The 27,156-nt window shown below is 41.7% G+C and overlaps 1 protein-coding gene across 5 annotated transcripts in view; it reads left to right on the top strand.

Annotated features, from left to right (window-relative positions):
* Nucleotides 1-27,156, top strand: part of fgf13a (fibroblast growth factor 13a) — a 97,886-nt gene that overhangs the window by 47,875 nt on the left and 22,855 nt on the right. For 3 of the 5 annotated variants that reach the window (XM_085789499.1, XM_085789497.1, XM_085789498.1), the window contains one exon: nucleotides 2,928-3,095. The exons of 1 other annotated variant lie outside the window; for it this stretch is intronic. In XM_085789499.1, coding sequence (XP_085645625.1) covers nucleotides 2,928-3,095 — 168 coding nt within the window. Of the gene's footprint in view, nucleotides 1-2,927; nucleotides 3,096-24,552; nucleotides 25,583-27,156 lie in introns of those variants that run through there. One more of the 5 variants, XM_085789500.1, reaches the window with a different exon arrangement.

Here is a 27,156-nt window from a genome sequence, read left to right as displayed (position 1 = left end):
TAAGTCCCCCCGGAGAAAAGGCATGTGGTGATTAATTGCACTGGGTGTGTGGAACCCTGATTATCTGCTGCCTGTTGGTGTGTGTGTATGTTTAATGGGGTAAAAACACTAAGGAGGCTTGTGTCAGGCAAAAGCTGGACTACTGGATACTGGTAGTGGATCTGAGCTTTTTGGCATATAAATGTAAATTTTTGGATCTATCTCAAGCGCTTGTGGCCCAGTTGATGAGTCTTGCTAAGACTGTGTTTTTGGAGGTCAAATACAGTGCAGGACGCTAGCTCTCCCATTCAAGGCAGTGAACATAGTGTTTCCCTGATCATTCAATTTGCAATTCTCTATTGAAAGTTCATGTATTAAATCCAAAACTCATCCGATACTGTCAGATATTTGAACATTTTTAGGTGTTTAAAGCAGAAGTAAGCGATCCAGTGGTTTTGGCTAACTTCTTGTCAGCCGATGGAGTTATCAGTCCCCGCCCTCGTCCCTACGTCACCAAATTCACGCGCATCCCTTGGCTGCACACACAGAGAGGACCGCCCCTTTATGCCATTCTCTGTCCTCATTGGATAAAGGTTGTAGGATACAAGGAAAGTTTTCTCCTCGGCTTACAGCAGAGCAGAGTGACTGACAGACCCGTGTTTCAGACCAAACACTCTATATAAGTGATTGCTGTCGGAAGATATAACTATTTAAGACTTATGTTAACACAAATATTCCGCTTACTTCTGCTTTAAGTAAATATGCTGCCTCAAAACATCAAAACCTTTAACTATGTAAACATCTTTTTAATAATTGTAGATACATAAAAGAAAAAAGGCCACTTTAGAGAACAGAAAAAGAAAAAAAGAAAAGAAAAGAAAAAAGAAAAAAAGAAAAGAAAAAGAAAAAACCACACGCACAACTCAGAACTTTAGAGAACAGATCATTGGAATGTAATACACCCTGTGTTTGTGTGTGAAAAAGGGTTTTATGAATGATAGCAGACCTACAGCCATTTATCATATCATTTATAAACGGTTTTGGCTCTTTATTCCTAGCTGGCACCAGTAAGGGTGAGTGTGTCGGGTTTATGAATACAGAGCAGACATTTTCTGTAGTTTGCTGCTTGTAACATTGCACCCACACAGGTCTGATTATTACTCAATAGTCAATAGAGCTGTGTAGTCAAATAAATTCTGGATTCATTCATAAAACGACACTCACATACAGTGAAAAAAAGAAGCTTTGATTTATAGTCTCATTATGCGTCGACATGGACCAAAGTAATTTTTAATGTTGTTTTCAAGTACTGTGCCCTTGAATTTTAATTATTATTTTCCACCACACAGCTGTTTCTGCTAATTTGTTTCAGTATCTTATAATGCTGCCTGTCCCTTTAAAGACTTTTTCAAATAAACCCATGCGCCTCCAGTACATGTGGTATTCTTTTTTCGTTGTTGTTTATGTTTGTGTTTGAGTCACAGGGAGATAAACGTGCACCCATGTGTGAAAGTACGGCACATGGAGGAGTTGTTGTGTGGGAGTCCGTCTACGTATTTAGTAGTTTGGTTTATTCTTGCCAGGAGTAGAAACTGAGGTGGCACTGTAATCCATTCATGGTTCGGCTTTCTGAATAAAGCTGGCTGAGGTTTAGCTTCACGCAGAACAAGATTTTGATATTTTCACTGCATGAAAACAGTGGATATCAGGTCATCAAGAGCAACACTGTGTGATAGGGAAAATGGGTCAGTGTTGCATGTGTGAATTTTTCAAATAATATTCAATGGGGTTGTTAATTTTTTTCTGGTGAATTTAGGGAAACAGAAGAAGGAATATAATTCTGTTGGACATACATGTTACAAATAAAGGGGGGATTAAGCATTATGGTGGTTCGATAGTTGCTACTGATTAACAGCCCTCACTATAGTCATTTTCATCAAGTAGTAAATGTGTCAAAGAGAGGCATGGTGCTCAAATCCATTAGGGAAAGAAGATACAATTTATTTGGGCTGATTCGCTTGTAGCTAATCCATCAACACAGAGAAAATAGGTCAGTGATCGAAGCCAAGCAGGGACTGTGCCCAGAAGAGGACAGCTGCAGTAGGTCCGACATACAGACAGAGACACAGGCTTTTTTACTCAGGACAGAATTCCTATAGATACATCTGTAGATTGATGTTACACAACACAAGCTCTTATTAATGTATCTCACAGTAAGCATGACTCCATGAGGTAAATGTGGCCACCGCAGCGTGACCCGGCGGAAACCTGTGCATGCTTTTGCATCTGCTTGCCTAACTCATACAACAAATGGGGTGGATGTAGTGAAGAGGGGAGGGATGGCTTTAACCACCCACCACCTGAAGTCAGTCGCAGCGAGGCTGACTTGGTGTGTGTGTGTGTACAGTAGCTGACTGCACGTTTGCCTTGCAATCCCACAACCTCTTTACTTCTCTACCGACTGTACAATCACCTCATTTCGAGTGCAGCAGCTCCTGGTCCAGTGCCTGCTACAGTAAAAGCCTGCCATAACACTGATTCTGAACATTGAACTGCTCTTGTTTCCTTTCATCTTCCCTTTGTGTTATTTTATCACTTTTCCTTTCCAGTAACCAAGGATATATTTAACTATCCCCTGCTGTTTTTATTTTTAGTTTTGATTGTATTATTTTGAATTATTTTGTGAGCTTGGTGTTCTTGATCTGAGCCTGTCTCTCTCTTTCTGTTTTTCTCTCTCTTTCTTCTGTCCCCCTCTTCTTCTCTCTCTGTCACTATGTGCTATAGTAACGGTATTTATAGCTATTGCTGTTGCCAATGTTTAATGTCTTTTCATTTGCCTGTGTTTCTGCCTTGTGTTTTTTGCTGTTGTTGTTGTTGTTGTTTTCTTTATGTTTCTGTGTGTGGTGAGTTTTCTAACCCCAGTTCATTCTGTTATGGCACCACCGCAGTCCAGGATGACGCTGCCCCAGGTACCCAGGAGTACATTATGTTACGGCAGGACTCCATCCACTCCGCGGATATAAGGAGTAAAGGGTCCCCCTTTCGTGCTAAGTGTCACGAAATCTTCTGCTGCCCGCTGAAGCAAGCCGTCCACAAAGAGAGCACAGAGCCCGAAGGTTTGTTTGCACCCCCTCCTTGTTTTGATTTGCCGATGCTCCTCGTCTCCCCTGCCCACTCCTGTCTTGTTTTCCCCTCTCTCTCATATTCTGTGTGAACTGATAGTTCTCCGCCCCTCAAAAACTAAGTTCTCTTTCATTCCTGTCCCATTTTTAGAGAGCATCTGGTGTGCTTCTGCCCCTTTTCAAGCATGTGTGTTTTTGTGCACAGACGCATGTTTGCGTGCGTGCGGGTGTGAGTGCCTGTGTGTGTGTCTGAGCATAGTATAGGACGGAATGCTTGGGGCATGTTTGCTTGCTGAGAACCTGTAGGAGGACACCTCTTTCTGTCCAGTGTGGTGTGTTTCTACGAGTGTAGGTGTGTGTGTGTGTGTGTGTGTGTGACTGTCTGTGCACCCCTTATGTTGGACGGAGGAGCATAGCATCTGTAGCTCCTGCCGCCCACCCCTCCCTACCCCAAACCATTAACTCGGTCGTTGCCACCCCGAGGCGCATGCACAGACCAAAACAAAGTGCACGAAGAAAAAGGCGTTATAGATGGAGGCAGCTGCCGCCCTAATGAGTTCAATGACTTGGCAATTTCAGCATGTACTTCCACTTCAGTTGGCCTCATAGAACAAAAAAGGTGAAACTCTTATCTTCCTGTCCTGAAGACAATGTGCGATTGAGCAGTTTCATTTTCATGACTAAATGGTGGTCTAGTCAGCTACAAACTGCAAGTCAGCAAACCCCCGCTCTCCCTCCTGTTCCCTGTGCTTAATGCTTCTGCCTGTGGCTCTACAGTCTTGGTGGCTTCAGCCCCCCCACCTCAATGCTTCCTCCCCTCCTTCCTCCCCTCCTTCCTTCCCTCCTTACTCCCCTACCTGCTTAACTTTTCCGTCCCCTTTCTGCAACCCTGTTCACCTATTCCTTTACCTCTGTTCCCTTTTCTAGCGCTTGCAGCAGCATGACAATGTGCCTACGCAACTGTTTATACTATCAGCTTTTGTACAGTTAGGCAACGCAGTAAAGTAAAAAATTCAAAAATTTGTGCTCCAAGCATGCTACTATATCCTGCACTGTCTGGCACTCAGGCTCTTTGGATGCCTCATTTATCATCTATCCCTCAATAGAGCGCTAAGATTGTAGAAATTGCTTTCCTTTGCAGACTTCCTGATAGGTAAGATATGAATTATCTCACTACTGATGTGTTTTCTGCAATGTATTGCTCTGTATTCTGTTGTATCTAAAAGAGGGTACGGTTTGGTATGGCATTCCTGCACTTTAGACCTGTTGAAGGCTGTCTGTGTAACTGCTGAAGGACTCAAGCACATGCACTTATCCTTGTCAGAGCGAGAGAGAAAGAGAGAGAGGGTGTGATAAAGAAGTGGAATCTGTAGCAGAGGTCTGGCTAGAGAAGTACAGATGTATTATTCAGTTTGGCTGCAGCTCCAGTTGGACGTGACTGAATTTACAAAGGAAGGAGGGGAGACTACAGCTCTTGCGTAAGCCGTTTTGTGAGGACGTCATTTATGTTGATGCATGATGCAGGAAACTGTGTTAAACCATGTGTGGAGTATGCCATACATACACACACAGTAAGACAAGACCTACAACAAATGGATGTACCCAGATATTTGTACTGTAGGAAGTTGGAAGTCACACATACACACACACAACATACTAGGTGTTGGTTTAATCTTACACTTTGGCCACATTTATGTGACAACTAGTATTTATTTTGTGAAGATAAAACTGAGGATGTTGTATGTTTTGAGACATCTGAGTAGGAAAACCAGCCTTGTCACGTTACCATGGCAACAACATTCCCACTGCTTTGTGTTGCACTTTATGGTTTTCATCATCATCGCGTTCCACGGATTACAGATTCTATAACATGTAGCTGTGCACTGAATAGAGCTGGTGAGTGGACTTTGGCAGTGGCTCTTCAGTCAGGAACTCTGACTGATTCGTTATTTTCCCTACATGGTTTGATTACATTGGATTGTTATGGCTACTGGCTGTTTTATACAAACTGTAATCAGAAAAAAAAATCAAAAAATACTGTAGAACTCAGCTCATTAATTTTTGTCACAGCCAGTTGAGGAATGACAGAATAAGGCAAAAAAACAAAAGGCCTACAATTCCTCAATACAGTACTTTCAGTCTCCATATAACAATAACAATGATGTAATGATAATTTACGTGATATGGACAAATCAATACTTGTCCATTATGAGATGAGCTGCTGTCAAAAAGATACACATGTGACAAAAATATTAGAAGGTCTTTTGTTTTGAGGGAACTGAATTTCTAAGACTTTCCGAGACCTGCAGATACCTCACTGAATGATGTGATTGATGTTTGTCCAGTCAGTTGTTTGTGCTCTGAAAGGTGCAAACACTCAGTCAAGACCTAACAAGACTTTGACTGAATCGGTAATCTGCAGTATCACTTCCTCTGAGTCTGTTTCTTCTGATACATATCCCAACACTACACTGAGGTGGCTGACACAGAGACCAAGAAACTGGTTTCACACGTCACTAGAGACGTGCTTCACAGAATAGCACATCAGCAGCACATGAGCTTGAACTGTAGCACCCCAGAGGATGAGTTCAAATCATATCAGTTTATCTCTGTAGAGCTGTGGGGAGCAGAAGAACACAAACAGAGAGCACCGTCTGTGTTCTCTTCCTCCATCCTCAGGCCTGTGCGTGCTGCCTGCTGTCAATCACAGTTTGTTCCCCATCACGCTCTCTTTGGTTCGGTCTGTGTCACAACCTCTCGATTCCTCTTCCTGTCTATTCCCAGGTCACTCTTTGTTTCCTCTGCTTCTGCCTCTCGCTTTGGCTCTGTTTTGTCTCTCTGGCTAGAGAAGTACAGATGTATGCAAAAAGAAAATGTGGTGCCTGAGGGGCAGAACTGTGTAAATACCCCATCCATAATTCAAATGACTGCAAGACTTTGTGTTTATACGTTCAGGCTTGGCAATATACATACAGACAGATATCCATATAGAGATGTAAACACAGAAGTATACAGTGTAAGGAGTATGTGTACGGTTTCTTCTTGTTGAAGTCGGAATTTGAGGTGGAATACTCAGTGGTTAATTAGAAATATTTTCACTTCTTCTGCACTGATGTTGAGGCTGTCCTGGTCGTGACGGAGACAAATTTCGCCTCATTGCAGAGTTTAGATTCGAGAAGTTTTTTAAATGATGAACAACTTAATTGAACCAAATCACACAAATGTCAAAGAATATCTACTTTTGAATAAAAGAAATAACAAAAAAAAGGCCACTATGAAACCTTGTAAATCAACTAAAGCTAATTAGCCACCAATTAAAGGGGATATTTTAAACACAGAGTTGTGTGAGGTAGTTGTGTAATCACTGTTACCTACAGTCGATTGAGATGAGAAGAAGATCATGTAATTCAAAAGGGTTGTTTGATGGCGAGATTAAGCATGGAAAATATTCAAAATAAAGCAAACTTCACCTGATATTGCCCATTTTTTGAAGTATCTAAAAGCACGTTTTCTTTCTACTGACACCATCCACAGCAGCAGCTCAGCTTCTGTGCTCTTACTCATGTCTACCTCTCCAAACAGGGAGTGCACAGATCCAGATCTACTGCAGGTAATACACCGACTATGTAGAAGTTCTACACACAACCCCACTTCAAATAACCCCCACCATCACTTTAACCTATTACGGCATTAATCAACAGTGAGCTCTGAGGTGCTGGAAATCACAAGATCTAAAACAATATAATGAGATTCACAATGTGACTTCCCTCTTGCAGACAGAATGAGGTCCAGCACCTGTGCTGTGCTGCACAACGTTCAGGCCGCTATCCAATCTGTTTTAACCTTATTGACAAAATAACTCATCTACTGCCCACTCAGCCAAGAAAATATAAAGCCCAAGTGCAAAAGGAATAAGAAGCAGCCCCATTCATTTTCCACACCGATGCAAAATGCATGGCAGTGATTCACCACAAAGTTGACATGGCGCAATTACATTTAAGGGACCAACATCACTCCTTATAACAGAGAATGTCGTTGCAGTGCCTCACAGATTCCTGCACACTATACTGCAATGTTGACGAGAGAAACACATGCAGCCTCAGGATGCACTCACACTCCAATTAAGCAGCTTGTTTAATTTTATTTTTTCCTTTGCAGTCTGTCTTTCTGCATAAAAGCAACAACTCTGTTTGTCTAAGTTGATGCATAAATAGACTTTGCATGAATAAATAATGTATATGATAAAGTGATTTGGTGCCTGGAGAGAGTGGGCTGGCAGGAGAGTGTCAATGTCACATCTGCACTGTAAGTTTAGCTCCGCTTACCTGACCTCTCCGGTCATCTGTAAGAGCTTTAAAAGTGCAATTTGCATCATATTAAAGTTTAAGCACATGCTGTACCTTCACTCATAACCAGATGTACAGTGACTGAAGGATACGCTTCGAGGTCTGATCATAATAAGAGCATGGAAGATACTGTAAGCTCTGTATCAATTACTATCACATGTTTAGAGTTTCCTCAACAGCTTACATGTTCCATTGGTGTGATATCATCATCACACAATGCAGTATTTTTACCTTTCAGTGCATAAAAACTACTTTTAGATTGAACTCCTTAGATTTATGTACAAATTCTGATACAGTGTTAATTTCTGGCTCCTTTGGGGCATAAATAAACAGCAGGAGTGGGTGTATATGACAACATCAACGAGAAGCTACTCAGGAGTATGTCGGGGAAGTGAAGCAGAGTAAAGTTGCCAGGCCTATTACATTTCATCACTGTCTATTATTTAATTAGCACTTCTCTTTTATTCGCCTCCGCATCCCATCCCAGGTCCTCTCCTCATGGCAGCAGCCACACAGAACGAAATGAGGGGAGCAAACAGCTTGGACTATTTTATTCATAAATACAGCAGATTGGTTTATGAATATTATGAGTGATTCTATACATCTGCCTTAGAGGCCTGTACTCTTACTGTGGTTGACTTATATACTGTTGTATATTAGTCAACTATAAATGGCGGAATATGGAGGAATTATTTCCTCAAACTTTGCGGGTTTTATTACTGAGGACCTACAAAAATGCGGTGTCAAGTGTCAAGCTTTTTGGATGAGCTTTTCATCATTTTTGTAAACTCCACTAGTACAAGGGCAGGGTAGTAGCCAGTGACAACTTACACAACATTCACACCAGGAGGAATTTAATTGCAAGAGCACTAACATCAACCAGAGACTATTGGAGCAGAAAAGCAGCAGCAAACACCAACAGTAACAAGCAAGACCAACTGACCACACACCCTGCAGCATTGGTTGCCCAACAACACCCTTACAGATGGCCACATTTTTAACGGCACTGCACTAGTACCCAAACTTTGCTCTGTGCCTTAGGAAAAAGATTGACCCGAGCTTCTGTTGTTTTTCTCACAAATCAAAATAAAAGCACAGTGCTTTTTATAGGCACATTATAGACTGTACATGCAGCAAATCATCTTCCTCATTACAACTTCTTCCTACCTTTTCCATCATTAGCTGACGGTAGCTGAGCGCTTGTTTGAATGCGACATGGGACTAGGAGGCAGTGAAGGAAGTGGTTGATCAGTGGGAGGCTTTGTCTCAGTAGTGCATATCTGTTCAGTCAAACTGTAATATACAGTGCTGCGTATTGTAGTAATATATTTCATAATATGACTTCATATCTGTCTTTATATCAAAAAATCCCAGCATTTGCTTATTTTGATGGACTGTGGAAGAATTCATATTTAGCACATATCACAAAGTACAAAAACACTAGTGCATTACAGTAGAAATACATAATTTTTTGAAATCCAAATGCAATGTGTGCATTTATTCTCCATGTCCACATTAGCAGCTTTACTCTGGACGCAGATAGTCCCCATCATTATGACTGCCTGACTCAGCTATGACAAACCCTGACCCAGCTTGACACTAAAATCCCAGCTTATGTCACTAATGGACTTGCAGTATTATTGTTTTATTCAGTAAGGTTCCTCTTTAAATACTGGCCGGCTCTAAATCTCAGCTAAATGGGAACAATTAAAAGAATAGTCAGGTTATAGTGACTGTGACACAAGCACTGTGTAAGTTTTCCCCAGAGTAAACAAGCGTTAAGCTATTTAATTGGGGTAATGAGGCAAAATGCTGAATCAGCAGCACATTAATGGGAGGCTAGCAAAGTAGCTCCTGACAGCTGCCAGGATTGAGACTGCACACATGCAAATTTGTGTGTATTAGGGAGAAGTTTAGACAGAGATATATTATATAAATAATTACTGAGTCTAATTTTTAAGTAAGACTTGATAGAACATCGTTGTACAGTACAAACAAGATCCAAATGTTTGCATCAACTGCTTTTTCTGCTTTTTTTTCTTTGTGTCGTCATTTTCAGTCAAAGTCAGTCAAAGTTTAAGTCAAAGTGTAGACCATCCCAGAACTCATATGCAGAATTTCTACACGATTAATGCATCTTTAGATTATTTTAATACGTTTTTACTGGGTAAAGAGTTTGACAAGCTGTTCCTGCACTGGAACATATATTTTCAGCATCTCTAGTATTATGACATGAGGCCATACACCATGGGAAAAGAATTACCTCATACTATCTAGAACCCCACATGATCCCAGTCAAAGTCAATAGGCTGCACACTATGTACAGTATTTGGTCCTCTGCCAACACTGCAGCATGCCTCTGCTAGTTATTCATCAGCCTGTTCCTTCCCCGAGTCACTACGGAGACATTCACTGGTAGCAACTGTTCCCTCTTGCCCTTTCTGTGCTCCCTTTTCCTCTTCACTTAAACAAAACTTTGTACAGTACTGTATGTACTCAGTTGTAAGCAACTCAATGCTTAAATCCTCTCCCTTTTTTGCTGGAGTTGTCATCCGAGTTTTAAAGCTGTATTACATGCTTTTATCTGACAGCCTTTGATATTCAAGGTATATACCGTGGTTGTTTGACACCATATTAACTGGCTCAATTCAACTCTTTGAACCTGTAACTCGTTTGTATCCTCATTCGTTTCTCTGGCATTCAGTCACTCGCTTCTGTCAGCAAGTCCTCTTCATCATGTTAGCACTAAAAGCAAGACATCTACTCCAATTTAGGTATTGTCCTATGTGTCAGCTGTTAAATAAACTGCAATAGAAAGTGCCAAAGAAATACAAAAGCCAAACACTTGAATGAGGTTATTTAGATTAAGTGTCACCATTACATAGTTTATTCAGCAGAGAACAATATAAAGTTTATTTTGTTCCACTCGTTGCATATCATAGTCAATTCTGTAATGGTGAGTGAAATCTAAAACTTCTTTAAGGTCTTTCAGACCTTAAAACTTCCTTAGATGTCCTGTTCAGGGGACACAAGAAGAGCCTAAGCATCACATTGGCGGAGACCAAGTACAACAGGGAAGTTTGGCTCTGACACATACAGACAGTTGGAGGGTCCTCTTGGGTGCTGGCAGCTTTATGTAAAGCCCTTGCATGTTTCATCTCAGGGGGTCACCAAGTAATGTGCCAGCCTGCCGGCCTGGGCTAATGCTGGCTGGGATTCATACAGACACCCAATTTCTCCCATCATGTCGCCTGCCAGCCCTCCGAGACAGCTTGGTCCTTCTAAGGAGCCTGATGAAACACAGATTAAGGACCAGAGAAGTTCTGCTGTCCTCCACATAGCCAGGATGTAGTGTACAGAGATGCTGCCAGAAGTTGGAGACAAGTTGGTTAGCTTAAATTCAACAACCTTTACTCTAGAAGAGGATCAGTAGTCACTGTAACACCAGTCGTGTTCAATCCTGTTCTGGCCAGACAGTAAATCTATCCTTTTCCCTTGTTTCCCATTCTTGGTTGGATCTTTTTGTATTACACTAAAGACAGGCTGTTTATTTACTTCCTTCTCAAGAGAGGTTAAACGTCTGGAAAGTGTCCAGGGTGTCCCACAGTTGCCTTAGCCAATTTAATGACAACCCTCCTTTGCAACAGCAATAGCCGTTGAAAAAACAGTTGAAGCATCTAAGTTATATTATATATTTAATCACCATGATGTATCATAATGGCTGTTTGCTTTTTTTGCATGTATGCTTACATAGTTTAATGTTTCAGCTCTATCTGTTTGCTTAATCAAATGTATTATATTGTAATATGAGCAGGTGATATGAACAGTTGCGTCAGACCTCTTACCCTCATTCGCGGCGTCACAAATCAAGTATCATGACACAGACTGATACCAGAGTTATTTAATAAATAGCCAGAGAAGATAAATGAAATAGAAAAGCTGAACACTTGAGCATGATAACACTTAAACGTAGAGCAATTTTCTCAAACATTATATCATATTCTCTCTGCCATTAGTGGCCCAGTGCGATCTCTCAAGGTCATCGTAAATGTATGCTTCAGGACAATAGATGGGTGAGACATTAATAATGCATACTGTTAATGAAATGGTAATTCTTCAACTGTCAAATAGTGCTCCCTCCTGCTTCCCCGTTGGCAGTGCTCTCCCCTTCATCAGCTCCCTCCAGCAAGCGTTTCTCTTCACTAAGGTGAACATTACCCTCTGCAGGTGTTTGTCAAATGAGCCCTGATGTAAGTAACTCAATTGGCCTGTACGATGTGCCCTTTACCTTCAACAAGCTGCAGCAGAGTGTAGCGCGCCCGTGTCGCACAGCCTCGCACCTCACACATCTTTCACACCGTGCACACAAACACACACCTTCAGCCGGGTGTCTTGCATCAGTATGCGAACAGGAGGCCCGTGAGTCATTATCGGAGACTCAAATCTAATTTTACAGCACGCATAAGAGCGACCAAGCAAGACAGGCCGGCGCACTGGGCTGAATAAATAACAACATAGAGGTGTTGCATCTGTGTAGCTGTGCTGAACCTCAGCTGTCAGGTGTTGCCGTGCACATGGCAGGACGCTCGCTCACATACAAAATGCACATGGTTACACACGCCAAGAACTGCAGCAACAAAGACATTTACCAACGTACCAAATATTTTTCCCAGCTCAGCCAACCATGCATTGTCCAGTCTAGGAAGGTCTACAGAGCCATCTGCCAAATGCCATCCTGAAAGCTTCCTACTGGCTCCACTAACATGTCATTGAAGTCAATTTTTCCTCAAAACACATTGTCTAGAAAATATCCATGATTTTAAGTACTATTAAAACACAGCACATTTATCCTCTTTGTATTACTGTAGGAGAATGAACTGCTGCACTTGTCTGTCTCATCTGACGTGTGTGTGTGTGTGTGTGTGTGTGTGTGTGTGTGTGTGTGTGTGTGTGTGTGTGTGTGTGTGTGTGTGTGTGTGTGAGCGTGCATGTGTTCTCTGGGACCTACGGCCTTATGGCAGCCATTAGCGTTAGCTCGCTAATCCACTGGCTGGAGAGATAATTAGACATCGCACATCTCATCAGGCCCTGCCAGCATACATTGACAGCTGTCTCTCTTTTTCTCTCTCTCTCTCTCCCCCCCCCTCCCTCTCTCCCCCCCTCCCACACACACACCCAAAATAAAAGACAGACAAAAACCAAAGACCAAAGGTTAAAGAAATCATGGGCTTGAAGGGTTGAGATAGATCATGGTGCTAAAATGTGAACTAACAAAGGCAAAGTCGTGTTGTTTGAATGTTGTAATAAAACAAGTACATTTTTAAAGTAATGCTAAATGCTAGGTATGCCGTCTTGGCTCTGCTCCGTTGGTGAATGTGTGTAGGATGTCACAGGCTTCAGATGCATGTTGGGTATGATGTAATGGGGAGCAATCAGACAGACAGGGAGGCAGTCCTTCTGCAGCACTGATGATCACACGTAAACCATCATCACAACAGGCCAGTGTCACGCAGCCTCCCATCTCTAATCTGTGCTCCTGACTGCCAAAGCATTGGTTAATATGTCCTAATCTCCTCATGTTATCTCCTCAATTGCAAACACACACACACTGACCCTGGATGATGGTGCGTACCACAGGTCATGCCTAGAGATTCAGGAATAGCTCTTTTCCTACAATGTGAAGCAGCTGTACCACTTGCTGTGACTTGTTGAATACAAGCGCATGTTTGAGGCAGCTATACTTCAGTAAACTGACAGGGCTTCAGACACACAATACCACAGCAGCTGTGCTACAGGGGAAACTTAGCCTTAGTAATATAATATGGACTCCAGTCATTTGCACTGATCCTTCAATCGGTAGCAGAGGGCTCAGTGCAATCATTCAATCATGTTAAAGCATGACCTCTGACTTACTGCACGCCACAGAGGTCGATCTGGCTGCAGGGCCTGATAGAAGGGGCAGCCTGAATAGATTCAAGGACACTGTGCTACTATTCTCTTCTCTGTCATTCCAAGAATACACCAAACATCAGTCAGATGGCTCATCCTCAGCCACGCTCATTCCCCTCTGTATTTCAGTGTTAAATTAATCCAATCTTTTTACTCTCATTTCGTAAATTACTATGACATGTGTCTGTTTTGTGCTTCCTATCCAGGAGGAACTCTTTCCAGTATCTACATAGAAGGTGGAAAGTAACTGCAAGGATTTTAATAGATTGTTTAATTTCTCTCTTTAGAGAGTTAAAGAAAAAAACAGCAGCTAATCCAGATGATTCTTTTTGATATAAAAAATTAAAGGCAAAATAAAGTGTTTTTGACTGATAATGATTAAAAATAACCACTAAGCATAGGTCCCGATCATGTGAATTAGGGGTAATATAATCCATTTGGTATGACCTCTGCCACTGTAGACAGGCAGGAGGACCTAGAATGCAGATCTTGTGAACAGAAATAGCCCCATAAACCTGTTGCAATGTTTAATAGAGTTTCTAGGATTCAGGCAGAAATATTGATTGTTTGAAAGGCACTGAGCATAAGGACCAAGGAGGGAGAGGTGCAATAGTCTGAGAAGTGGTTACATCAAAAGCAAGACCTCTACAGATGAGAGGCCTAAGGTTGTGTCTACACACGCACACATTCATTCTCATATACAGCATACACAGACATTCATACGATACCATTTAGCCTATAGACACTAGACAGCTGGGACTTGTGAGTCAGACAAAAAATTGTGCGCCGGTACAACTACCACATCATCCGCCAGACCATTTTTTAACCAGGGCTGTACAACACAACACAACACAGACTCACACTGAGCATGCACTGCAGCGAGGAGTCTGATGTGCTGCCTTTGGATCCCTCTTCATCCTTTTTGATGGGTTCGTAAAGACAGCAGAATTGAAGTGTGCATGAATATTGCACACAGTTCATTCTTATTTAACTGTTAGCAACCCAAATCAAAAAGAAGAATAAATACAAGATGGTGTACTGGCTTTCATTTGATTTAATTAAGTTTGATTGTGACGCACTTTGTGACTAATACTGTATCTGGGGAAAGTGCTATACAAATAAACTTGCTTTTGATTTTTTCTAATTTCTTGATAGTCTAATTTATGAAGGATTGGATGACTATATATACAGTAGTCACAGTTAAACTGTACGAATGAGTACATGTGAAATCATGTTTGCTTTCGCTGGTGTATTCTTCCCGCATTCCCTAAAGAAAACTTATAGAAAGAAAACTGATGATTTCACTAATTCACTCACTCATTCACTAATAGGATGGTCTGAGTCAAGTATCCTACTATTATTAACTTTGACAATGGCAATAGCACAGAAGAATTCAACCCTACAATCTTTGAAAATGTATTGATATTTGTGAAGTCCAGAAGTTTTTATTGCCCAGGCCAGATACACAAAGCCTTAAGTTTAAGTTTTTAAGTCATTAAAGGTAGTCATTATTTATACAGCACTGTGGTTACTAGATACAAATCACCAGGCATTTGTTCATGTTATTATCTGAGGATGATGTAATGCTGGCACAAGGATTAGGTACCACTGTGTTATGACTGAGGGCTTCATTATGATTTTACAAGTCTGATGCGATCCTGTTGTATTTCATATTAGAAGTCTGCTACAAACCTCAGAGAGCCATTACAGCTTTACTGCTGTCTTTTGGCCTACTTTTTCATACCTCTGTAGGGTTCTCTATCAGCTCTGCACAGCTCCTCCCACCTGTTATGTTCCAAACACTGGTCCACTACCATCCATTGTCATTATGTTTCCATTGATTTCTTTGTGTGCTGACTACACTAACAAGCACAGGGAATGAAAGTGAAAAGTGGGATACTCTGTGTTGGGTAGGGAACATGACCTATTTACCCACCCACTCCCATCAGTTGAGTCATGTCTCCTGTCGTGTCACTTCCAGCTTAGCCGATCTGTTCCACCTAACACGTCGATCTTTTAAGTATACTGAAATAATCCATGCCAATCTGAACCATGCAATCATGCTGGCATGTGTATACCCATTCTGATCTTTTTTGTAATTATACGCGATTATTTAACCTCAAGTGTAGCAGCACCACATGTTTAAAATTCATGAACGGTCATTCATCCATTACTGTATACATAACAGTTGAAGAAGCATTCTACAACATGCATCTTTCCCATCTGTCTGATCTGCAGTCAGGCATCCCGAGACATCACTGCGCCATATTTCCCTGTCAGAGCAATGAAACCCCTAACCTCCTCCTTGAGGAAATGCATCAGCGTCAGGGGGAAATACAGAGTGTGTGGCTGGACTAAAACGAGCTTCATTAATGTTCACATCCAGTTCACTGCACAGCACATTTGATCTCATTGGATAACATTTACAGTTATTCTTGAGGCCAGACAAGGACTGTGATGGGGTTATTCCGAGGACAAAGACCTGGTTAATGGCCAAGAACAGTGCTCATTACAAATACCTCGAAAGGTGTTGGCACTTCTTCTTCCCACCAAGTGAGCAGAAGAAGAAGAAGAAGGAGAAAAAGCAAAGTGTTTTCACATCTGTCAGGACCTTGTTTTTTTGCCACGTCTAAATCAGCTGAAGTTCTAGTTTCAAGAATAACTGTAAGTTCTTTCATCATCCTTATTAGGAAGTGTCTATCACCTAAGACTGCAATGTGTCTCAAGTTAGCAGCTCTTAAAAAAAGAAGTGAGCCTGACCTTGTGCTCTTGTGCCAGTCTCAGAGCTTCCTTTGTGTCTCCATCAGTAAGAAGACAGTTTAAGCCAGCTGGTGTCTGAGATGATGCCTTTAATCTCACTCCATTCCCTTCCTTGATGTGTCAAACTGGAAAGGATATGTAGGACAACATCACTTACTGTATTCTGGGACTAAGACTGCTCATGCTAGACAGGATATAATTAGCATGGAGTTATTAATCCAAACTTTTGGAAAGTCTGAGCTTCTACATTTTGGCTGCAGCACGCCTCCTTGATTTCTCTTTGATACCAGATGTCCCTCTTCACTGTGACGAGAGCCCATTTCCTGGGTGTGTTCTGCTGCTTAATGGAGGAGGGATAACTTGAAAGAGAATAAAAGTGATTTTGTTATTTATGGCCTTTCAGCTCCTAAATGCTGTTCCTCTGCAGCTTGCTCACCATGATGGATTTTGCCAGAGGGCGTCCATTGACTCACCATCTTTGATTCACACATGTGACTGTGACTGTTCAGTCATCCATTTTGGCAAAGGAGCATCTCCCACACTTGATTTCCCTCTCCATCAACCTCCTGTTGTGATGCTGGCAATGATAGATACTGGATGTCATTCTGATAACAGGCATTTAGAGAGTTGGTGGGCTGGCTGGCTGGCTGTGTGTGTGCATGTGTGTATCTGTGGTGTATGTATGTATGTGTGCTTGTTGAGCTGTGTACTGTATATACACAAGTGGATGTGTGCATACATCAGATCTCATCTTCCACTCGCTCTGCCTCAGCTGGCTCGGGGAACAGTAATGTGGCTTCAGAGACTATGTGCTGTAGCTAACCTAGAAACAAGCATCATGTGCACCAGGCTCATTGTCAACAATATATTTATGTGCTAAATTTCATGGCGGCTGGAAGCTGGTTTGTACTTCAGCCTTCTGTAAAACTGCGCTGCTTTCCATAAAATCTTAACCAAGTCTTTTTTATTGAATCAATATTATACCACGCTTTCAGACCGGCTGCTGTTTGAAGCATTTACACTATCTTGGATTCCCAAAGCAGCAATCAGTCACGGGAGCTTTTAGCCACCTTTCTCCTGCTTTCAACAACACTGGTCATGATTCACCCACAATCCACCGAGGGACCTCAGAGCTGCAGGGTCATGCAGTTGGCAGACACATCCACACACATTGCACAAATATGCATCTGCACCACACACACAAAGTGTTGAAAAAAAAAAAAACGTATTCATATTCTTGCTCAGAGAACCTCAGGGCCAAATAGGACATGTCAGACTTTATTTTTTTTTATCAAAGAGGTCTTAAAGTTCTCTAGTCTTGAGTCTTTTAGTAAAGTGATGCAAAATATTCTTTGTTTGAAGTCTGGAGAGAAGTAGGGGTCAGGTGGTTAGAGGACAAGAGAAGCAGAAAGCCTCTGTGGCCTGTAGTTTTACTCTTATATGAGTCGGGGTAATGGGAGCACATTGCTGCTACAGCATTAGTCATTCTGAGCAGGCTGCTGTCTGAACACTGGCCATTTCACACACCGTTTGGTGCCTCTGATTGAGATTTCTCCACGTCATTACAGCCTAGTCCTGCACGCGCACACACACACACGTACGCGCATATGCATACTGTACAGACACTAAGACCGATACAGGAGTGAGAACCTACGGTATACTTCTTAGATAAATTACGCCCTTCATGTGCAGTTAAATTTAGAAATGATAGCTTGTAGTATTTTATTTATTTATTTAAAAAGGACAGTGTGCAGTGACATTAGTTATTGAAACAATAAAAAGATGGCTGCACCAGATTTAGCGGATTAAGCTTTTGTAAATAGATTCACCGGTGTGTGCCATTTAGTAACTTTTGTCAAAACGTACACAAGGAAGGGGCATCTTTGACAGCACAGGTTGAGTAATAACATGTAAAAACCTGGTGCTGTCAAGCTTAAACTGTATAATGTAATTTCAACAACCAATGAATGGCAGAAAACTGAACTTGATGATCCTCTTCTTAATGTAGAGTGGATAAAATTGTGTTGGCCACTATCTTTGGCTCTAAATAAAAAGCAAGAATTCTCATCACATCCACAAGCTTACAGTATGTTACATTGAGCAAACAATACTTGTGGTTATTATCAAAAATGCTGTGTTTGCATGATGAAATATTCATTGTATTGTGCAACAGGTTGAGGCTGACATGAAGGAGGATGAAATTAAAGCAGAAGTAAGCGGAATATTTGTGTTAATATAAGTCTTAAATAGTTATATCTTCCGACGGCAATCACTTACATAGAGTGTTTGGTCTGAAACACGGGTCTGTCAGTCACTCTGCTCTGCTGTAAGCCGAGGAGAAAACTTCTTGTATACTTCCTTGTATCCTACAAGCTTTATCCAATGAGGAGAGAGAACGGCATGAAGGTGCGGTCCTCTCTCTGTGTGCAGCCAAGGGATGCGCGTGAATGTGGTGACGTAGGGACGAGGACCAATAGATCCATGACGAGGGCGGGGACTGCTAACTCCATCAGCTGACAAGAAGATAGCCAAAACGACCGGATCGCTTACTTCTGCTTTAAATGTCACCTTGCTTCCACCTAATGACTGCTGCATTTAGTAGTGAAGGTTCAAGTTGTAAAGAAAGACTAATGTATGACAGTTGCTCAGCACTGCACCTCCTCAGCAATTGGTATCATTATCAAAGACAAAAAGTGTCTGGCAGATGCTCAACTCCAGAAATTGCTTCAGTTCTATGTTTCAGTGCCATATTTAACTTTTATTGATGCATAAAATAAAACCGTCTTTCTTTGGCATGGGAAGCAAAAAAAAGCGCTGCAGTTGCTCTCTTTGTGAGGAGAAATATGGCAAGCAGCAGACAAAGACTTTGAAGCCAGTTGTTATACAAAGTATGAGATGTTAGATGACAAATGCCAGGCATTCTGTCTGCTCCTAATTAGTTTTACCATTTTAAAGAGAGAGATAGAAGTATTGGTGGTTTCATAAGGAGCAGACTGGCACACAGCTCAAATATCAATCTTATTTAATTCTAGATTGATGCTCAAAAACTGTGGTTTATGTGATTTAACCCCACAACTAAAAACAGGCAAAAAACAAACAAAAAAAAACCCTGTCAGTAAATGACAAATACTTAAATACAAATCTTCCAGGTACTTTAAACACCAAATGATGAGGCAGTGCAGATGATATCTTAATATCTATATTTAAATAGATCCAGGATATAAAAAGCTGTGACATAACTGGTCCCCAGTGCTGGCTCGCTCTGATGGTGGAGCTGAAGGCACTTTCTCTACGCTCAGCCTGCATGCTTGTTTGTCCCCAAGGTGGGGATCATCCTGGTTTACCCACTGGGAGAAATAATGGGACTCATGTCCTCCAGTTTCAGTCTACTGACTCCTTGCTTCCATGCATCAACCACTGCCCTGTGCTTCCAGCAGGGGGATAGGTGACACAGTCATTGCCACGGGTCTTGCCAGTCAGCCATGACTGTATGTAGCCCCCTCCTCTGCTGGAGCCCTGATGGTTTCTTGTTCTGTAATATACCCAACCCCCATTCTCAGTATGCGTTCTCCCTCTTTCCGTCTCCATCTTTCACACACACCCTCTATTACGTATGTGCAGTCTCCATGGTAACGCATGGTATCACTATGGCACTGGTGGCCTAGCATGCTGCAAGCTGGTGTTGTAGTGGATTTACTACAGTATATGAGCTCACACACAAAGAGCAGACAGCCAGCAGAGTGCTGCCAGTGCCAAGGGGCTGAATGGTTTGAGCAGGAACCCTTTGAGCTTATCAGAGATCATTCCTTTTCCTCTGATAATGTCTCACTTGATCCCCTCACTCTGCACCAAGAGGTTAAAATAAAAATCCTGCTACTGCAGTCTCCGAAGGTACATGAAGATATTACTCGATATGATCAGTGGTGCAATCCTCGTATGCAACTTTGCCCTCTATTAAACCACCATGAGCAAGGTTAACCTCCCCATTTATTCAGTGTGTGCCCTTGAAAGCCACTTTTCTTTCCTAATTTAAAAAAAAAATCATTAAACTCTGGGTGTTATCAAGACAGCCCCAGGTTATTAATAAGAAAAGATAGCTTTAATTGTTTGGTTATATTTAATAATGCAAAGGTCGACACACTCTTCAACCTTGGCAGCACAAATACCTCCCTCCAGAGTTCTGCTCTCTAGTGGCCAGAGCCAGAAATGACAGCAAGTTAAGATCTATGGGGTCTGTGTGACATCTTTTGTATGTATATGTTGTACATGTATACAGTATATTTATGTATTTGTCCGGTTGATTTTGAACAGTAAAGTATGCACGTGTCTAATGTAGGCTACATCAACATTTGTTAATGAAAATCTTTTATTATGGCTAAACAGAGTTTCTAAAGCTGTACTGTAGTTTTGAACATTACACCTTAATGTACACGTTAAGCAGACTATAATTGCAATATAATGGATGCTGACGGTACTGTATGCTCTTAGCTATTTAAAATTATTTTCTCACTCTCTGACTGTGTGTGTGCATGTAGTAGTGAGTGTACTGTATGTGTGTGACTACAGTACAGTGAAGGTGCCCCCGGGAGGCCACAGTAGACTGGCATTCTGGGGCACTACAGTAATTAATGTACCCATGGCACATTGCCACACAAGCAACCAAAGTACACACACACACACACTTGCAGCATAAGAGTGAGAAAATAACTGAAAATAGCCTAAAGCCTACAGTGTGTCATTGTGCATATCTTGCTTGACTTTGTGATCTACATGTCAACTACAGGATTTGGTTGCAGAGGTCACTTGTCTCTTGTGCTTGTTGGAACAGGCCAGAAACTTTTTTTTTTTGACTGAAGCAGAGCTCTTCAGAGGCCAGCTGTCACTTGCACATTAGCATAATTCTGTCAAATTTAGCCAACATGCACTTTCATCTCACAAAAAGACAAAAGACAAATAGAGCTATATTTTCTCTAGAGACTTCTGAGTATAAGAATTTAAAAAAAAAAAACACCTTTGTTTGAGGTGTAGACTACTATTTTTGTTTGTCCTACTTGTCTTTGCCATTTGCTAATCTCACCAGTTCCACTCCTGCCATCCAGTGATAAACCCAGCCATCCTCCTGATGGCCACACTGTCTACTTGAGTGATGACCTCAGTTTATCAGTATAGTGGGACGGTTGAGGTAAAACCTGGGATCTGCTTCTGTTCACACACATCTGTCTGTCTGTGTTTGCTCTAGCGCTATCTGGTTGTATCAGGCATGGATGCTGTGTGCTGCAGAGTGAATCAGATTGTACAGAGGTTCATTACGCACAATTTCCAGAGTGCACAAGCGCTAACATATCAGAGGGCAGGAACACAGTACGTCTGCTGTAGCAACAGAGATGTAAAGGTCACATTTTACAAGGTGCTGCATTAAAAAGGGCTGTAACTGAGTTCAGAGGGCATATGGACATATGATATACAGTAATGCTGGGCACCTTTGCTATATGGTTGTGGTAAGTTTCTACTCACATTTGTAACATCAGATACCTCTGTTTCTGAGTCTCACAACTTGGTCAGATGTGATTGCAAAGTTAATGTGAGGGAATTATATTTGACTTAAAGGTATTTTTCAAATCTCTCAAATGCAAAACGTCTTTTTAACATTTCAACTTGATGACATGAAGTCATACAATTACAACATTGTCTTGCTCTTGGTTTTAAGAACAGCTCTGTGACTTTCTAAGTCTATAGGTTAAAATTATCCCTGTGGTGCCAGCGATTCCCAAGATATTGATGTTTCTGGGAAGCCTAGTTTGTCCTTGAATGAACCTCTATCCACTATAGTTTCTTATGCTGTTTGGGGTTAAAGGTTAGATTCCATCTGAGGAGAACATCAATAACAGTGAAATGGAGAAACAAATGCTTTTATCTCCATGGTATATCTAACTCGAATTAAACCACATCCCTTGTAATCAATATATTGACATCGACCCAAAAACAATTATATTTCTATCTTGCTATGTAGACGAACAATATGTAACCACAAAAGTGATTTAACCTTTTATAAGGACAGGAAATTACTTTCTGAATGGCTGACAGGTCAGCATTTTACACAGTTTCTGTAAGAACCACCCTTATCATCAGTAAGACCAACTGGTCAGAGAAAGCGGATGTAGACAAACCCTAGAAATAATGGTGTTTTTAATGGGATATGATGACATTTTCTGATCACAACTATTAACATTGAATCAAATTAATCTTAGAGTTGGATTCAATCTGACCAGACCAACTCAAAAAATTGTATTCAGTCAGTGACGCCCTGTTCTTCTCATGTTGCCTTTATCTAACTGATAACTGAGTTTTTGTTTAGGGTGAATAGGCTGCTCTTGATAGCCTGTCCACTTGCTCCATCTAGTGGCCATAACCGCGCATTATCAGCGGAAATCAGGGTCCACTGACCATCAGAGGTACTTTCGGTAGCGGCCCTGCAGAAGACACGCAGAAGACACCAATATTCTCCATCTACCACCATGGTTTATCTAATTGGACTAATATGAAATAGAGTCGTACAAGCAAACCAAGATACCAGACTCCATGCAGTGTGGTGGCAGTAATTGAAGTCTTAATGCTGATAAATAATGTCATGTCATATTTGGTTAATCACAGCATTGGGTGGGCGATTTGTAGAAAAAAAAAGTGCGTCTAAAGTTTCACAGAACAGAGAAATGTAATGTCTTTGTAAAAACACTTTGCCTAATGCATACTATTGTCTCAGTTGACTGTACATCGATATTTTCCCGTCCAAAGTGACCGGGCCTGTATAACCGGTTTAGTCAACGCATTATCGGATCATTTTACATCAGTTTTTGTAACATGAGAGCAAAGTCTTCTCCGCTCTAGAAGGAAGTAGCCCACAATCTCAGCGTCTCATTTTCGATCACTTTTTCCTTCATTCCGGCCCCCGTCGGCAGCAGAGATACAGGCGAGCACACCCAACCCCGTGTTTGCCGGATCAACAAGACCTCAAAATGAATGTTTAATGAGCATTTTAGAAGTCATAATGGCATGTCGCTAATGTCCTGTAATGATCTTCCTGCTGGTGGCCACGCCTCGATGCTTTCTCTTCTACTGTACGCCTCTTGACAGTTGTCTGACAATGGTTTGAACTTTGCTGAATGTAGAAATAGCCTACTCGTCTTCGCTTCCACCACCCGAGGACTGTCTGCAAGTATTCGAGGCGCTGCTATAAGCATCGCTCCTATAGACAATCATGACTTTTCCCCTGAGGAAATCTGTATCAGGTAGGCTGCTGGCTTCCTCACATTAAATTTGTTTTGTGTTTGTTTTTTTTGTTTTTTTGCACCTTTTCCTTGAAATTATTTTAATTTTTTACTGTGTAAAAGCTTCAGTTATCGCCACCAGAGGGTTTATGGTTTAAGTAGTGATGGTGTTTGGCAGGGTTTCATCTTTATTGACGAGTGTTGACATTGCTGGGCGCCTTGGAGCTGTCCGTGGTGCTGAAGCAGAGCACACGGTTTGAGCGTCTTCTAACTTCTTTGTTTTAGCCCAAGGGGTTTTGCCTAAAGCCTTTCCAGTGACTAAGCCTTTCCAGTGACTTCATGCCTCAGAATTTTAATATTTGGGCTGAAATTTTCTTCATAATTTTAGAGAACTGTTGACTGTGCATTTTTGTATTGCGAGATTCCGGCCTTATTATTTAATCAGTCTTGGGTTATGTTACTGGGGTCTATTATTACTGTAATCAGGGGGGAATGAACACAGCGCCTGTGAGTTTTGTCTGAGGACTGTAGATGGCACCATTGGTTAGATTGTTAACTGTGGTCAATGCACGGACCAAGGCGAAGCACGGGAGCGATGAGGCTTTAAAGGCAGAGGCAGTCAGACGTAGAAATGACAGTGTCAGTGTGTCAAAACATGAACTGAAGTTACTTCAACAGGCTACCACACTTTTTCAGTTGGGATTGCAAATTTCTAACTGACCAGTGGATATTTTAAGGTGGGACGGCGTGGGCATTCAAGCATTTTCTCGAAAAACAAGTTATAATTGGGGCTCTCACAACATCGCTGCATAATGCACTTCATTCATTTTTGGCTGCTGGTGTCTGATGGTGCTACCTGCTGTTTTATAAGCAACCAAGTTGCATTGGTAGTTCTTAACTTTTTTTCCCCTGTGACTTGCTGTTTAGTCTTGTCTAATGAAATATGTATGGCAGCCTACTCTGTCCCTCTTTGCCACTTCCCCGCCTCCTCACCGTGCACCTATACGCCCCGCCGTCTTAATATGTAGCCTACTCTAGGCTATTATATGAATTATCCCATACCACGGCCAATGTGGATAAATTCGTTGTCGAATTGTGCACATGGTCTGGGATTGTGTCGTTATATTAAGACTCCCTGTTCTGTGCCTCCTCCCCGCCGCTCCTTCTCCAGGTTGTATAGTAGGTGGGATGCTCAGAGCAGCAGCTCAGCTGTGTGTGAGCTGCGCTGGGCTCGGACACTGCATCCACAATGAGGCGCCTCCTGCTCTTTTACCTTGCGCTGCCTCGATTCAACCAAAGACAGAAAAACAAGTGGAATCTCCTCGGTGATTCGCTCCCATCCTCCACGCTTCCTTTCTGAAACGCGCTGATAAGTCTGTTTCTGACGGCAGCAGCTGCTCTGAGGGATCAGGGGGGGACTATACAAACAGGTGTTTCCATCCTATGGCTGCGCACAGATCTTCATTCACGACTGTCTTGCTTTTTCCTGAATACCATGTGCACGGTCATGTAGTTTAGTGAGATGATGCAAAACCGCTTACAGGGACTGGGTTTGTGCGTATTTGTTGTGATGCTGAGAAAATGATACATTTGGAGGAACATGCAGCGTGCTGTGGTGAAAGTCTTTGTACAGCTTCACGGTGGAACGTGTGGTTTTTATTTTTTAAATTTCACTTTTTTCTCGGAGATGCAACGGATAATTCCTGAATAACGCCCAAATTCACGAAAAATGATTCATTTGGACATTATCTAACAGGCTTCGCGGCACTGCTGGGACTATTTTTCTGTGTGTTTTTCATAGTCTACAGTATATTGCATATTCTCTTATTTAACCTGTCGGCTGTAGTTGCCACAGATTATTTCCACTGCGACTGGACGTTTCCCTTCAGGGTCCAGTTTCCTGGATTCAAAGGAGGTGATTTATTTTCACGCTTCTCCGGAAGTTTTTCCCAGAGCGCTGCCAAACTGGCCATGGCTGCAGCGATTGCCAGCTCCCTCATAAGACAAAAAAGGCAGGCGAGGGAGCGGGAGAAGTCTAATGCCTGCCGCTGCGTTAGCAGCCCCAGTAAAGCTAAAGGAACCTGTGAAAAACCCAGTCGGCTGAACGTTTTCTCCCGGGTTAAACTCTTTGGTTCGAAGAAGAGGAGAAGGAGACGACCAGGTCTGTTGTGCCATTTCATCTCCATGTATTGTAGGGCGCCATCATATTTGAAAAACTGCATCTAAACAAGGCAGATATTACTCACTGTTCCATTTCTGCATAACATTCAAAACATTGATGACCCTGCTGAAGTTGGTGGGAGAATGAGGGGGCTCCCTCATGAAGTTTGTCCACAGAGAAGTCACCTTTGGCATCTCAGGCTGCTCTCAGGCAAATATCAAACTGATGCTTCATCCTTGATGATTTACTCGTTTAGTCCACACTAGCCTACATACACAAAAGTGCTTATTATGTAGATTTTGCAAATCACTCAAGACTTAACTGCAATTTCTCACTCTTGAAATCAAACTAGAGAAACAGGTCATCACTGGTCATTTCTGTATCATCAGTGCCCACAGTGGATTAATACCTCAGATTTATGTAAGGTACCACTGAGTATACCTAACGTTTTTTAATTAATCTCAAACAAGAAATAAGTTGAAAAATGGATTTAAATAAGATGGTTGCAACTTCTACTCATAATTTCAAGCTGACTTGACTTTTAGATCAAAATTTATATTTCCCTGTATTGCCAAGTTCTTTGTTGCTGAAATTATGATAATTTATCCAAATGAAAACTACGGGTAGAAATACAACTAAGGTGGTCACTTGAGGTAGCCTATTATGAGTGGAAAAGTTACTGTCCCCAGACATGTGAGCTGAGGTCCAGGGTGGCTCTCATTAAAGCACTCTTATTATCACAGTGACATAAGTGTGTCTCTGTAGCCTGAGGCATCCACTCCCTTATAAATCAGGTGCAGAAGTGACTGCACATCTCAGTTTATCACATCTTACTCAGGCCCAAAGCTCACCTTTTGTTAGTTGCATCATCAGTTTGCATCAGATTCTCAGTTTGTGTTGACATGATAACTGCAGGCTTACAAGATTCTGCTTACTCTTTTTTTCCAGGCTTTATTCAGTACCATCCACCTATTTTCTGTGCAACTTGTTTCTCTATAAACTCTATATGCTGTCATATATGTTTCACAGTAATTAGGTGTAGGCTGCCTATTTATGCAGCAATCAACTGTATTTTATTTTGAAAATTGAGGAGTTTAACATAACTTATTTAGTTTCTTAAACCTAACCAACTCTAGAAACCACTCACTCAGTATCAAAGCAACTGGGTGAAGAATAAACACAGGAAAAGTAAAGCAAGTGGTCCTGTGCATCTGTTAAAGTCAATCAAGACATTTTCAAGTTTGGACATTAAGCTGAACAAAAAATCTGGTACAACTTGACACCTACAGTTTTTTTGCACCCCTCTCACTTCCAATTTCCATTTCTATCCTGTGGAGGAAGCAGTAAGTGCCAAGTAGAAGGCGTTGTCTGTGTGTGACTTACAGATGGTGCCTCACTAAACACAAAGAACTGGCATCTCTCAGAAATACACTGTGAACTGTCAGCAGCACAATGCATGGACATCAGAGTATTGCCTGCTACTGTAGCATGCTGCTGTGTTCACACCACGTGCTGACATATGTGCATTTCTAAATGTATGTCTGTGTGTGACAGTAATCTAACTACTGAGCCGA

The sequence above is a fragment of the Trachurus japonicus genome, chromosome 10 (assembly GCF_045865225.1).
Source record: "Trachurus japonicus isolate A0001 chromosome 10, Traja_1.0".
Classification (NCBI taxonomy): domain Eukaryota; kingdom Metazoa; phylum Chordata; class Actinopteri; order Carangiformes; family Carangidae; genus Trachurus; species Trachurus japonicus.
The sequence above is the reverse complement of the archived record's forward strand: the minus strand, read 5'-3'. Positions and strand labels throughout refer to the sequence as shown.